The 12,698-nt window shown below is 36.9% G+C and overlaps 1 protein-coding gene across 2 annotated transcripts in view; it reads left to right on the top strand.

The window, feature by feature from the left end:
- LOC113114886 (replication protein A 70 kDa DNA-binding subunit-like) overlaps positions 1-12,698 on the top strand; it is a 30,470-nt gene that overhangs the window by 1,509 nt on the left and 16,263 nt on the right. For both annotated transcript variants that reach the window (XM_026281963.1, XM_026281961.1), the window contains exons 4-13: positions 97-205; positions 942-1,030; positions 1,198-1,269; positions 2,310-2,436; positions 2,550-2,652; positions 2,726-2,794; positions 2,899-3,091; positions 3,663-3,799; positions 4,495-4,643; positions 12,381-12,513. In XM_026281963.1, coding sequence (XP_026137748.1) covers positions 97-205; positions 942-1,030; positions 1,198-1,269; positions 2,310-2,436; positions 2,550-2,652; positions 2,726-2,794; positions 2,899-3,091; positions 3,663-3,799; positions 4,495-4,643; positions 12,381-12,513 — 1,181 coding nt within the window. The remainder of the gene's footprint in view (positions 1-96; positions 206-941; positions 1,031-1,197; positions 1,270-2,309; positions 2,437-2,549; positions 2,653-2,725; positions 2,795-2,898; positions 3,092-3,662; positions 3,800-4,494; positions 4,644-12,380; positions 12,514-12,698) is intronic.

Raw genomic sequence — 12,698 nt, 5'->3', positions numbered from 1 at the left:
TGGGATGCAAACCCCAGCTATTCTATAAAAATGCAAAAAACTTGGCACAATGTATTTTTCATTTTTAAGTGTTTCTATTTTCCCCCTTGCATCCAGCATTCATGCTCTCCACACAGCTCAATCCCATGGCTGAGCAAAACCAGGTGGCCTCTAACTGTGTGTGTATGCTGAAAAGAAGCGTCACTAATGTTCTCAAAGACGGACGGTAAGCATTAGTCTCAGTTAACAGTTAACTCAGTTGCTGTTAGGATGTTTGTGTGATTTCGTGGTTCTGCTTTATGTAGTGTTTTTATTTTATAGTGTTTTATATAATTATTTTCAATAATATTAATGATTACTGTACTTTCTTAATTTTTAAATAATTGTGGAATTGGTAAATATAAGATGCTTATATATATATATATATATAAGCATCTTATATTTACCAATTCCACAATTATTTAAAAATTAAGAAAATACAGTAATCATTAATATTATTGAAAATAATTATTGAAATTTAAAATGACTTTTTTCCGTTGTTTCTAAATTTTAATTTATTGTGTTTGCAAAGCTGAATTTTCAGTAGCCAACTACTGCAGGCTTTGGTGTTACATGATCCTTCAGAAATAATTTTAATATAATGATTTGGTGCTCAAGAAGAATTGTGAACTATCGATGATGAAAACACATTACATTTTAATATTTTTTTTCTCCATGATTTTTTGCCGAATAGGAAATTTGAAAGAACAGTGTTTTTGTTAAATGGAAAACTTCTTTATATATATATGTATATCTTAGTAAATTATAAATGTATCTGCTGTCGCTTTGGATCAGTTTAATGCATCCTTACTGAATTAATGTATTGATTTATTAAAAAAATTCTACTGACCTCAAACCTTTTAACAATAGCACATGTGTATTAATGCGTATTATCAAGTTTTGGTGTTTGATGTTGTACACAGACGTGTGGTAGTTATACTGGACATGGACGTGATCAAGTCTGCTGACCAGATGGCAGGAAAAATTGGAGACCCGACTCCTTATGTGGAGGGTGAGAGTACCTTTCAAATGTCAAATTTTATGAAAACTTACATTAGTTATGCTCATATTAAAACATTTTACATTTTGTTGTTAGCATTGAGGTTCTACTATTTCAGTCACCTTGTCTAGAGGTATGTAAATACATTTATCCAATTTTATCAAATATTTGTGCCACAGGCCAGTCAAACCCACAACAGAATGCAGCTCCGGCTCCTGTACGTCCAGTTCAGCCTAAGAATGGAAGTGATGGTATGGAAATAAACAAACATTTTTATAAACAAAAATGTTTTCCGTTTTTATTATAGATGTGCATACAAATCTTAAATATGTACATATTAATTATAAAGACATGTTCCTGAGCTGAAATGCAGTAGTTTATATTATGACATTCTGAATTGTGAACTGATTGCATTTTAGATTATAAACATTACATGATTACTAAAATAATTAAAATATATTAGTTGAAAATCTGAGACATTTTCGAGATGCTTTTTAAAGTGCTGACAAATAAAATTTCTGAAAAAATGTGAGACCATAAGCCTTAAATGAAAAGCTGATGGACCATGGACCAACGGCTTTTAGGTGAACTGATAAATGAGTTATTAAATCAAACAACTTTTTTCTCCACTTTACTATTTGCTGGAAATGTTTCAAACTTGAAGTAGAAGAGCGGTAGAAGGTAGGAATCATATTGCAGCTGGTGTGCAGTTCCTTTAGTTAACGTGCATGTGAATGACTATTAATATCATGACTAATAATAGACGGTTACTTGCACTTGTCAGGGATTCGATCTGACTCGAAAGTATCAAACTTAAATGTGTAACTTGTCCTGTGCGGTATATAGTGAATGTAAAACCATGTGATTTGTTAAGTAGGGATATAATATTACTTCACTATGGAATATATAAATATAGTTTTGTAGTGGAAACACGTGGCCACCTTGTGTTAGTTGGTGTGAAAAATCATGATCTGCTTCGATTAGAAAGTCTTAATTTCATTCTTTTTAAAATGCAGATACCCCTTTTTGTTATCAAAAAGCATTTAAAGATGTTTTAATTATGTATTTTGAGCACAGAGTCTAATCTTCTTTGAAGTTTTAACGTCAGTGTAGATTCACAAGCTGTATTCGACAGCCGTTTTAATTCACACTTTCAGGATTGTCACATAAGATTGTTTCAGAAGTGTTGTGGCATTACAGTCAGTCATTATTTCGAAATGTGCTCTAGGTGTCAGTGACGATGTCTACCTTATTATAGTTCTTTACAGTGACATGTGGTTTTCTCTTCTAGCCTCATTAGGTTCAATGAACAGACCTTCTGCTCAGAGCTTTGGGAAAAAGCCCATGGCTGCCCCCAACACTCCTGGAGGCAGCTCTAAAGTCGTTCCCATCGCCAGCCTCAATCCATACCAGTCAAAGTCAGTCTAAATCTCACATCCCTGAATATTTCTCTTTCCAGTCCAGTTGACTGTTGCATGTCACATAACATACTCTGTGGTCATAATTAATAAGAGTGTGTTGTTTTCTTCAGATGGACTGTTAGAGCCAGAGTCACCAACAAGAGCGCCATCCGCACATGGAGTAACTCCAGAGGGGATGGGAAGCTCTTCTCCATGGAGCTTGTGGATGAAAGTGTAAGCATTCATTAGCAGTGATCAGATTAGAAACTAGAAAGGGTAGTAACTTCTTTCTTTTTGTTTATTATAGGGGGAGATCAGAGCAACTGGATTTAATAACGAGGTGGACAAATTCTACTCGCTCATCGAACAGGGAAAGGTAAGGTCTACTAATGTTCTCGTCTAATATGGTGTGTAAGGAGGGCTACACAAATTATTAGAATGTGTTGATATCATAACCTGATTAATCTCTCTTGTCCTCAGGTCTACTACATCTCAAAAGGCACCCTGAAAATTGCCAACAAACAGTTCTCTACGCTTAAGAATGACTATGAGATGACTTTAAACGGTGAGACAACCATCACCCCTTGCGAGGACAGCCATGATGTACCCATGGTGCAGTGTGACTTTGTTCCCATTGGTGACCTGGAGTCCCGGGAGAAAGACGCCATCGTAGGTGAGCGTATTCCCTGTTCTGTGCAATTGGCATCATCAGTAACCAGCATTTTAATAATTAACTGCGATGGAGACAGTGGCACGGCTCTGTGTAACAAATGTGTTGAGACCCAGGAGGTTGAGGTAATTATAACATTGATGATGAATGCAATATTAATAATGCTTATGACAGTAATGGCCTGTGGTGCAGATTGACTTTGTGTCCCTGTCGGGTTCTAGCAGAACCAGAGGAGAAAGATGCTGTCACTGGTAGAATGAAGAGTCAATAAGCATGCCTGTAATTATGGTAATGGCAGTCGGAGCACGCCGAGGTGCAGCAAGCGTATTTCTTATCCGAGATTTGAGTCAGGTGCTGGCAGTGATTTGTGAAACGCTCCTAATGGCAGCTAAATGATTCATAACGCCGTCTGATATGAGCGGATTAAGATGGTGCGCTGTAATGGAGCATTGATGGGTGTTGTGGAATTACATTCTGGATGAGTGGTATAGGGTAGTCATCCCAAACCTATTTACTGTTGGTAAATTGGGGGGAGTAGCAGTGTTGTAAACCTGCCCGGCGTGTGTGTTTGCAGATGTGATTGCAGTGTGTAAAAACACAGAGGATGTGACGCGCATCATGACCAAGAACAGTCGTGAGGTTTCGAAGAGGAACATCCAACTGATGGACATGTCCGGCAGAATCATCCAGCTCACCATGTGGGGTAGTGAGGTACGTAACTGATTACATCAATCTTTTTTCATTTTATGTGATCCAGTTCAAAATAAATTGATATTGTAAAATTAGTCCATATTGTCATAATTGTAATAAAACTTAAGAGTATTGTTATTTTTTGTGGATCAAGAAGTTTCACATTAGAAATCATCCAATGCTTTTTCTGTTTAAATTTTTAGGCAGAACAACTGTACTTTTTTCTCTTCCTTTGTTAAACAGCAAGTTCAAAAGAACAGTGCTTTTTGAAATGGAAATCTTTTGTAACAAATGTCTTTGCTGTTAATTTTAATCAATTTTATGCAAGCTTTCTGAATAAAAGTATTAGTTTTTTTAATACTTCTTGTAAAAGAAAATATAAAAAGAAATTATGGACTCCAAACATTTGTGTATCACGGTTGATTGGAATCATCATGCAAACATTCTGATCTTGTACCAGATGATGTTTTTGTCAAGCACTGGGAGAAACATCCCTCTCCCATTACTCCTGCCAGATGTCTGCTTCTGTGTGGCATGTCAGCCATTCTTATCTAATCTGGATTTGACACAAAAGACCAAATGCATAAAAGAACAATTAGATGGAAAATACTTAGATCCTTTGCACTAGTGCTTGCAAGAAAAATGTCACACTGTTGGAGTAGTATGTGCAGTTGTTCAGTGCTTGGCTATTTCTCTTTCCCTCCCTCACTCTTTAGGCAGAGACATTTGATGGCAGTGGGCAGCCTATCTTGGCCATTAAGGGAGCAAGATTGTCTGACTTTGGTGGGCGTTCTCTCTCTACTCTCTACAGCAGCACCGTCATGATCAACCCTGACATTCCCGAGGCATACAAACTGCGGGGATGGTGAGTGATTTTTTCTCTCGGTTTCAGAGACAATACGCTGCATCTGTTGTTAAGTGTTTGTCCTAGATGATACAGATGCGTTCTGATGCGCTCCTGTTTTTATTTCTCCACTTGTGAGAATTGGGATGAGCAGAGAGTAGACACTAAAATGCACACTCTAGAACTCCGAGAGGGTGAGCATGCTCATGCCTTTGATATCAAGATTAGCTCTATCAGCGGTGCTCTGGTGGGCTTTGCATTCAGGCTGATATAGGAATGCAAATTATGACTAATCCCCTGCCAAGATGTTTAGTTTCCCTTAGTGGACTCGTGTGACCTGGTTCCTTTCAGAACAGAAATGTTTATTTCTGCTCTGGGGATATGAAACAAGGAAGATGGGGAAATGATGGCACTGAATGCCTTGAGAGATGGTGCTGTTCTGAATACTTGCATACAAGGTAGCTGAGCTTAGTATATGATTACTGCCTGTGTTTCTAGAGCACAGACGTGTGCTGTCTTAATCCTCAAAGATTCTTATTGGCTACTGAAGGAATTGAAAAACTGTTATGACTCATTTAATGTTTTCTTCTGCCGCCTTGCCAATTTAGGTGTGTTGGGACTGCCAAATGCATAATTATGAAGCTTAAAATATCTTGGATAGACCTGTCACAGTTATTACATAATCAGCAGCTTGCGATTATTTGAGAAAACAACAGTCATTGTACGCTTTCAGTTGCAAAGTGTTTAATAATGCATTTTCCCATTGCAGTAGAGTATTATATGAATTTGTTAGCTGAACAGGAATCATCATCATAGTACATACATTTTGCATTATAAACTACATTTTCTACTATTTCATAAGAAAATAATACGAGTACTGAGGTGCACCACTAAAACTTTATATAGGCTATTCATATAAAAATTTAATTGTGGAGCAGTTCCACATGCCAATAGAACATATATTTCACTTCTGTCCAGTTTAATAATTGTTTACATTTTCTTTTTTTGCCAAATTCACTTGGAATATTTCTTTAAGTGTTTATGTATTAGACTATAAAGTGATGTACACACATAATTGCATGCATAACTACATAATTGCATTTACTGAATGGCATTCAATTGTTTTTTGAAAAGGCATTTTGATGTGTGTTTGTTTTTCTACTGTTGTTTCAACCCCAGCGTTCTTTAAATTTGAATAAAATCATACAGGTTTAATTGGAATGAAATGAGGATGAGTAAATTACCATTTTAATTTGAGTGTACTATCCTTTTAAATGGTCCATGTGCTACTCATGAAGTCTTGCTCAGCCTTCAACCTCACTAAACCCTGTTTGTTACAGTGCCACTCTGACTAATCCTTCCTCCCTACCTGTTAACAATCCATACTCACCACCTAGCAGCCCACTTGGCCGAAGCCATCCACGAGTGTCTCTCTTCATTTTCCCTGCAGGTTTCAATCAATTCCTCTCTGTGTGCTCCATTTATTTACCTCCCAGTAACATAGACCCCCAGCCTTGAAGGGAAATAATATGAAAGCTGTGCATAACAGAGTTGAAATACACTCTTCTTTTTTTTTTGCACATTTTGACAAGCGATTAAAATCTCCGTTTCACCAGCCTCAAGTCTGCAAGTTTGAGAGGGTAATTATTTTGGGGGGATCTGAAGTCTTCATTTACATAATGAGGGTAGTGGAATGTGACTGAGCACAGTGGGGTGAGGTAGTGGAGAGGAAGTGATAGTCACAGCAGCTTTCTTTATAGTCCCAGAGTGCCAGCTCAAAGCATCTGGTTTCTATGCATGGCTGTACATAGGGCTTGGACCGGCATATTTCCTTGCATTTTGAGGGGCTAAAAATGCTCTTTGTCAGCGATGTTTCAAAACTTCAGTTTTGCTGATCCAGTCGTAGGTAAGTTCAACCACTTAGTCTCTGGACTCACGTCTGTCCTCTGCTCACTTGGAGAGCCAGAGATAATGAGCTTTCAAATCATGGGCCAATACGCAGTGCATGGCCTCTTGGCCAGCGTTCTGAAGGTCCAGCGGGCCACTGTGGAATTGATAGGTGCCCTTCAATTAGTAGAGCTGCAGTAAGCGCTGTTTTGAAGTTGAACCTAGAGGTGTTGTTGAGGTCTGCAGCATGAGGATACTCATTCAGCCACTTGACACACTGTGCCAGTTTTCTACTTCTGAGACCTCTTCAAGTTGTAACTTTATTTTACTGCTGTTGTAGCAATCCATTTTTCTGAAAAAAGTGGTTTAAAGTAATGTTGTAGATCAAAGTGCTTTTTTAAAGTCCATAAATGGTATTATTAATGTTTTACGGCCACTTGTGGATAAACAAACTATTACTTTACTAAATGAATATAACATGGAAAAGATGAATGCACTTTTGGAAGTTGTAAGGGAAATGTCATTTTCTGTGGTCTAATGTGATGTTCTTGTTCATGATGAAATTTAGTTTTGCTGTAATTAATTTATAGCAAACAAGACGACTCATTGAATTTTTTTTGGGAGCGATGGCTGATGAATGTATTTTTACTATAATAGTATAGTATTGACCAAGTTCAGAAGGTGTCATGTGGAATAACCATGTTTCAATATGAACAATACATTTCATGTTGATTCAATGGATTTATTGCATTTTGGGGAAAAAAAAAACATTTTATTAAAAATATTTTAAAATTAAAATCCAGATTTTGAATGTTACTATAACCTAAAGATGCTATGTGAAAGTTTGACACAGAAAATAGTGGTTTTCATCTTGCCTTTCTTGGTAAAGAAAACATTTTTACTCCAATTAATCAAAATGGATTTATAGAAATTTTGGAACCAAACTCTTCAAATATTCTTTTGAAAAACATTTATTTTATATAATCCAGATGCTGCTTCTGTTTGATACTTTATACAAAGGAAGAGCTTTTGACTAAGCAATTTGTCTCTGAAGTTTTTTGATCGTCAATAAGCACTCGTTTATCAGCCCCTCTATTCAAACCATCTGTCATATAAATATTTTTGCTTAAAAAAAACTTATTCAGTTGCATATCCTGATATACTTGAAAATTCTTTAAATGATATAAGTCAAAAGTGTGAATACAGTACTATGTTCACTTAAATGACAATGTGCATATTTGATTCTGTTAAGATGTAGGATTAAACCTTGAAGTCTGTTCCTCATGGAGTTGAACATGTTGGGGCACACACTTTGTCTGCCATTTTAAAGTTAGTCCAATTAATCACATTGATTAAGGATCTTTCGTTCTCACGGTCCAGAGCTTAGTATTAGGGATGTTCATTTTAACTGACCGCTAAGAATTTTGACCGACTAATACATCAGTTAAACTGTTGAAAAAGTCATTTATTTTCAATAATTTTATAAAAAATTTTTTTAGGTTTGCTGCATAGTTAAAATGCACTATATTAAAAAAAAATTCAAGTTGCGTAAAAAAAAAATTCAAAAATAGGCTTAATGCCAACTAGAAATGTTTACACATTAAAATAATCACTGTAAACATAGCTAGGCTATTTTGGTTCCCCTCACTCCACAATTAATCCTTTCAATTAACTGTATTTAGAAAAGAACAAGAATTAAAAATAGGGCTTTAACAAGTTATAGCAATATAAACAAGCAAAAATGAATTAATTTAGGGTAAAATGAAACCGAAACCAACGTTGGGTTGGTCATTCGACACGCAATCTAATGTTTCTGTATTCGCAATGTATTTGAATGCCAAATTATTACTTATGTAGCCATCACTCACGTTCCAATATCCACGTAAAACAAAATGTTTTACATAACGGCGGTACGGGGATAACGCATTTTACTACATATTTAAACTGAGGAGTGTTACTTATTTTTTTTTCCCATATGTTTGACTGACTATTTTATCATGATAATGAACAGGCTGCATGTCAAGGTAGCAAAGTTTAACATGCGCTCATGCGACGCCAGAGTAACTTGAATTTTTTCCTTCTAATAGTGGAAGCAACTACTCCTTTTAGTCATAAAGAGAATCGGAATTGAAAACGGTTTGCTTTTATTTGTGTACATTCACAATAAAAACAATTCTTTGTGCATAAAATAAGACTAAAGAAAAATAGGATGCCACTTTCTGTCATCTGGTTTCCTTTTGCGCAGCACAAAAATGAACCGAAATGGTGTTATTCGTTCATTTTTTAATTTATGAAGTAAAAATATATTTCTTGTAAAGGCCTATTTATTTGTTATATTTAGGCTTTGTATAGCCTAGCTTATGTTTTTCGCAGAAGAGCTTCAGTTGCATGATGTGATGCATGTGAATCCTCATGTTCTGTTGTTGGGTGCTTTTTGCGCATCTAAAACAAATATTATTTTTAATGGGTCACAGAGAAACTTATCCTTTCTAATTTAATTCAGTTTTAATTAAAAATCTTGTTTGTTAATAATAGGTTAACGAGTGTCTGTTAGGAAAAATGAACTGAAATGAACATCCCTACTCAGTATAGGGAGTTGTCATCACTGTGCTGCTTTACTGTCAGTATTTCTGACTTTGTGTCATTTAGTGTTGATAATGTGAGTGTTGTATTTCTTTTAAAGTTATAGTGCAGGTATTGAAGGAATATTTAATGCATGTTTCTCCAATTTTGTGTAATTCTCACTTTAAGAACCTGGGCATATCATGGAATTTTACATTTGTGTTGTCTGAGCCAAGGAAGGCATGGGCATTTAAATATGTACTTTTAATGCTTAGTTCTAAAATATTTAATTGACAGGTAGTTGCTTCGGTTGTTTTTAGTGTAGCAGTCAGTTTACTTATTGGGCCGAAGTTTTTATACAGTATATGAACTAACCCTTAATACTAGACAGGGGCGCTGCACAAGATCCCCCTTGAAAATATATATTCCAGACTTTTCAAGGGCCCTCTCTTCCTTTGGGGCCCTGGTAATCAGTACTGGTTTTACCCCCAGTCCGACGCCCCTGATACTAGATAATAGATCTCAGCGTTTTGATGCAAGTCTTCTTTTGTCCAATAGATGGCGTCAGAGATTAAGACCACTCCTGCAGAGTGGCCCGCATACTCAATCAGACACGCCTTCCATCTTTCTTTCTCACCCTTCCACTCTCGCCCGGTTCATTATCATTCTTTCTCGTTCGCCGATCCACTCTTACTTATAGGTTGCCAATTACTTTGACTGGCTCATTTTCGACCATCTTCTCTGAGGCAGTGGAACCTCTCCTGCCTCCACCCCATCTGTCAGACCCTTCAAACCATGATGTGGAATAAAGCAACACACACCCAGGAGTCTGTCTGTGCTTGCACTCCCTGTACTTACGCTAGATGTCTCCATCAAACTCAATTTGAGATATTAAACAAGGGTCACTTGTTTCAGTGACTCTGTTTTGTTTAAATATATTTTTTGGGGGGCTATCCACTTGGCTCACACATGAACAGAGTTCCCCTTGGGGAACACTATTGTACTTTACAGTGAGCTTCAAGAGAACATTTGCTGCCATGCTGTTTCCAAGTCAAAGGAATTGTTGACCCAAAAATGGAAATGTTATTGTTTACTCACCCCCATATCATTCCAGCCCAGTGTTGTTTTCTTCTGTGAAACACAAAAGGAGATCTTAGGCAGAATGTCTAAGCTTTCCATATAACAGAAGAGGATTTATACTGCCAAGCTCTATGAAAGCACTCTGTATGACTGGTGTGTTTATTTTCTAGGTTTTCTGAAGCCATACTGAAGCATTGTGTGAGAAACAAACTGAAACTTAAGTAGTTTTATAATGATAACTTAAATATCACGTTTTCAATTTAAAATATGACTTTTATGCTATACCACTCTGAACTTTTAACTCATGAAGTTTTTTTTTGTCTGTAATCAGTTTCTGAAATGTAACTGACCACAGAGTTACAGAAGTAGAGAAGAAATCTGTCAATTAAGACTCCGTTTCATTGGGTTTCTTAAATGCATCATATGGCTTTAAAAGACTTAATTATATATATATAAGATTGAATAGCTGCCTAACATATATTGCTACACAGAAGGATATTATTTTGTAAAGACATGGATGTGAATAAATAACATTTTTTTTTTGGCTAAATTATACATATTTATGACATGCATTGTATATTAATGTTGGTTCTAATCAGCGAGTTAAAAGGGATAGTTCACAAAAAAATGAAAATCCTGTCATTAATTACTTGCCCCCGTGTCATTCCAAACCCGTAAAGCCGTTGTTCATCTTCGAAACACAAATTAAAATAATTTAGGAAATCTGGGAGTTTTCTGTCTCTCCATAGACCGCAAGTGAATTACCATGGTCAAGGACCAGAAAGGTAGTAATGGACATCGATAAAATAGTCCATGTGTCATCAGTGGTTTAACCAGTTTGGAATGACATGAGGGTGAGAAATGACCGAATTTTTATTTTGGGGTGAACTTACCCTTTAACGATCTACATCTCTTAGTTTAAGGACCTAGTTATACAATAATGACACTTTGTTTAAATATAGTATATTGACACATCATTTTTTAAAACCGCAATCATTTTTCAAAGCTACAGAGAAAAGGCACTCAACCAAGACTTATTAACAACATCTCTTCATAGGATCTTAATTTTCTTGCCTCTTACTATTCCTGTCACAAGTATTTCTTGTCCTCTGACATGTGGCAGTCCGTTCAGTGCTCAATCTCGCTGCTTTCCTCTTGTTGTCTGCTCTGCTCAGTTCAGGCACACTGCACTGAGCGCCAGCCTGTCACTCCACTGCTCTAAAGCACATGCCATTTCCAATTTGCTCCTCTGGTGTTCATTCTGCCTTCCTCAATGGCACCGGCCGTCATCCATACATTCAGGCTTAGTCAGCCAATTACCTCACACCATCAAGTCTTGGCCATGTGAAGCAGTTGTTTTATTCTGCGGCATTGTTTTTTTTTTTTTTTATGACTCATTCACAAGGTTCACAATTAGTTTCTTGCTTTATTCAAGCGTAGTATCAGTTCCTGTCACTGTCGTATGATAGCGCTTGCCTTTTCTGAATAATCCAATTTTCACTGAAGTATGCGGGGGACAAAAAAATAATGTTTTAATCAGAAGTAGGCTAAACCTTTTTGCAACGCACAACTAGTATTATATTTAGGAAGTTATTTTGGGAAGTACGCAAGTACGGTGATACAGTAAAGCAGCTGAAAACTAAGGTAGAAACCATGCTTTAGAATTAAACCCATTTTTCAAGTGGCAAACAGTACAAGCAGCAAGGGCCACACGCTTGTCTTAACTTGGATATTTTCAATTAGTCGTGCCACCCAGAACGAGCCCTGAACCCTTGTATTTACCGATCCACCCCGTCCTACCCCTCTGGTAACCAGGCCTACGGTCTCTAGATTATCATGCGGTATCGATTCCTCAGACACACTGCTTCATCCTGAGTGAGCTTTGTTGTTTTTTTTATTCTCTCTCTCCAACCTCTGTCTTCCCAACCACTCCGGAGCGTGAGTGAAAATGGGTTTCTGATTTCACCATTGCAGCTCTGACCCCATCTCCCTGAACCATTCCTACACTGTTGATTCATTTCACAAGTAGCCCCCAGCGTCTCTGTGGCCACTGCTGCTGTTTTTCTCTAGCTCTCTGTCTCTGTAGATCTAGTTACGATATCAGCTACTTATCTGCCTGAACAGATGAGCTATTACCTTGTATGAAGAGATGAACAGATGTCTGACTGATTTATTCTTTGATGATTGACAGCATTAGAGGCTGACAATTTTTTGTGTATTTGTTAACAGGTATGATAAGGAAGGACATGCTATGGATGGACAGTCGATGACGGAGTTGAGAGGACCTGGTGGTGGTGGTGCAAACACAAACTGGAAGACCCTGGCGGAAGTCAAGAATGAGCACTTAGGTCATGGAGACAAAGTATGTCATCCACACATTTCTTGTCTAAAAAGACCATTTTCTAAATTGGCTCTATCTAGAATAGCAGAGTTTCTAACATTAGAAAACTAAAACACTTGACTGCGCACATTCACACATTAAAAGTGCTTATAATATTGTAGAAAATGGCAAACTTCTGTACATATGGTGAAACTGCAGCAGTGAAT

Source organism: Carassius auratus, chromosome 15 (assembly GCF_003368295.1).
Source record: "Carassius auratus strain Wakin chromosome 15, ASM336829v1, whole genome shotgun sequence".
Taxonomy (NCBI): Eukaryota; Metazoa; Chordata; class Actinopteri; order Cypriniformes; family Cyprinidae; genus Carassius; species Carassius auratus.
The sequence above is the reverse complement of the archived record's forward strand: the minus strand, read 5'-3'. Positions and strand labels throughout refer to the sequence as shown.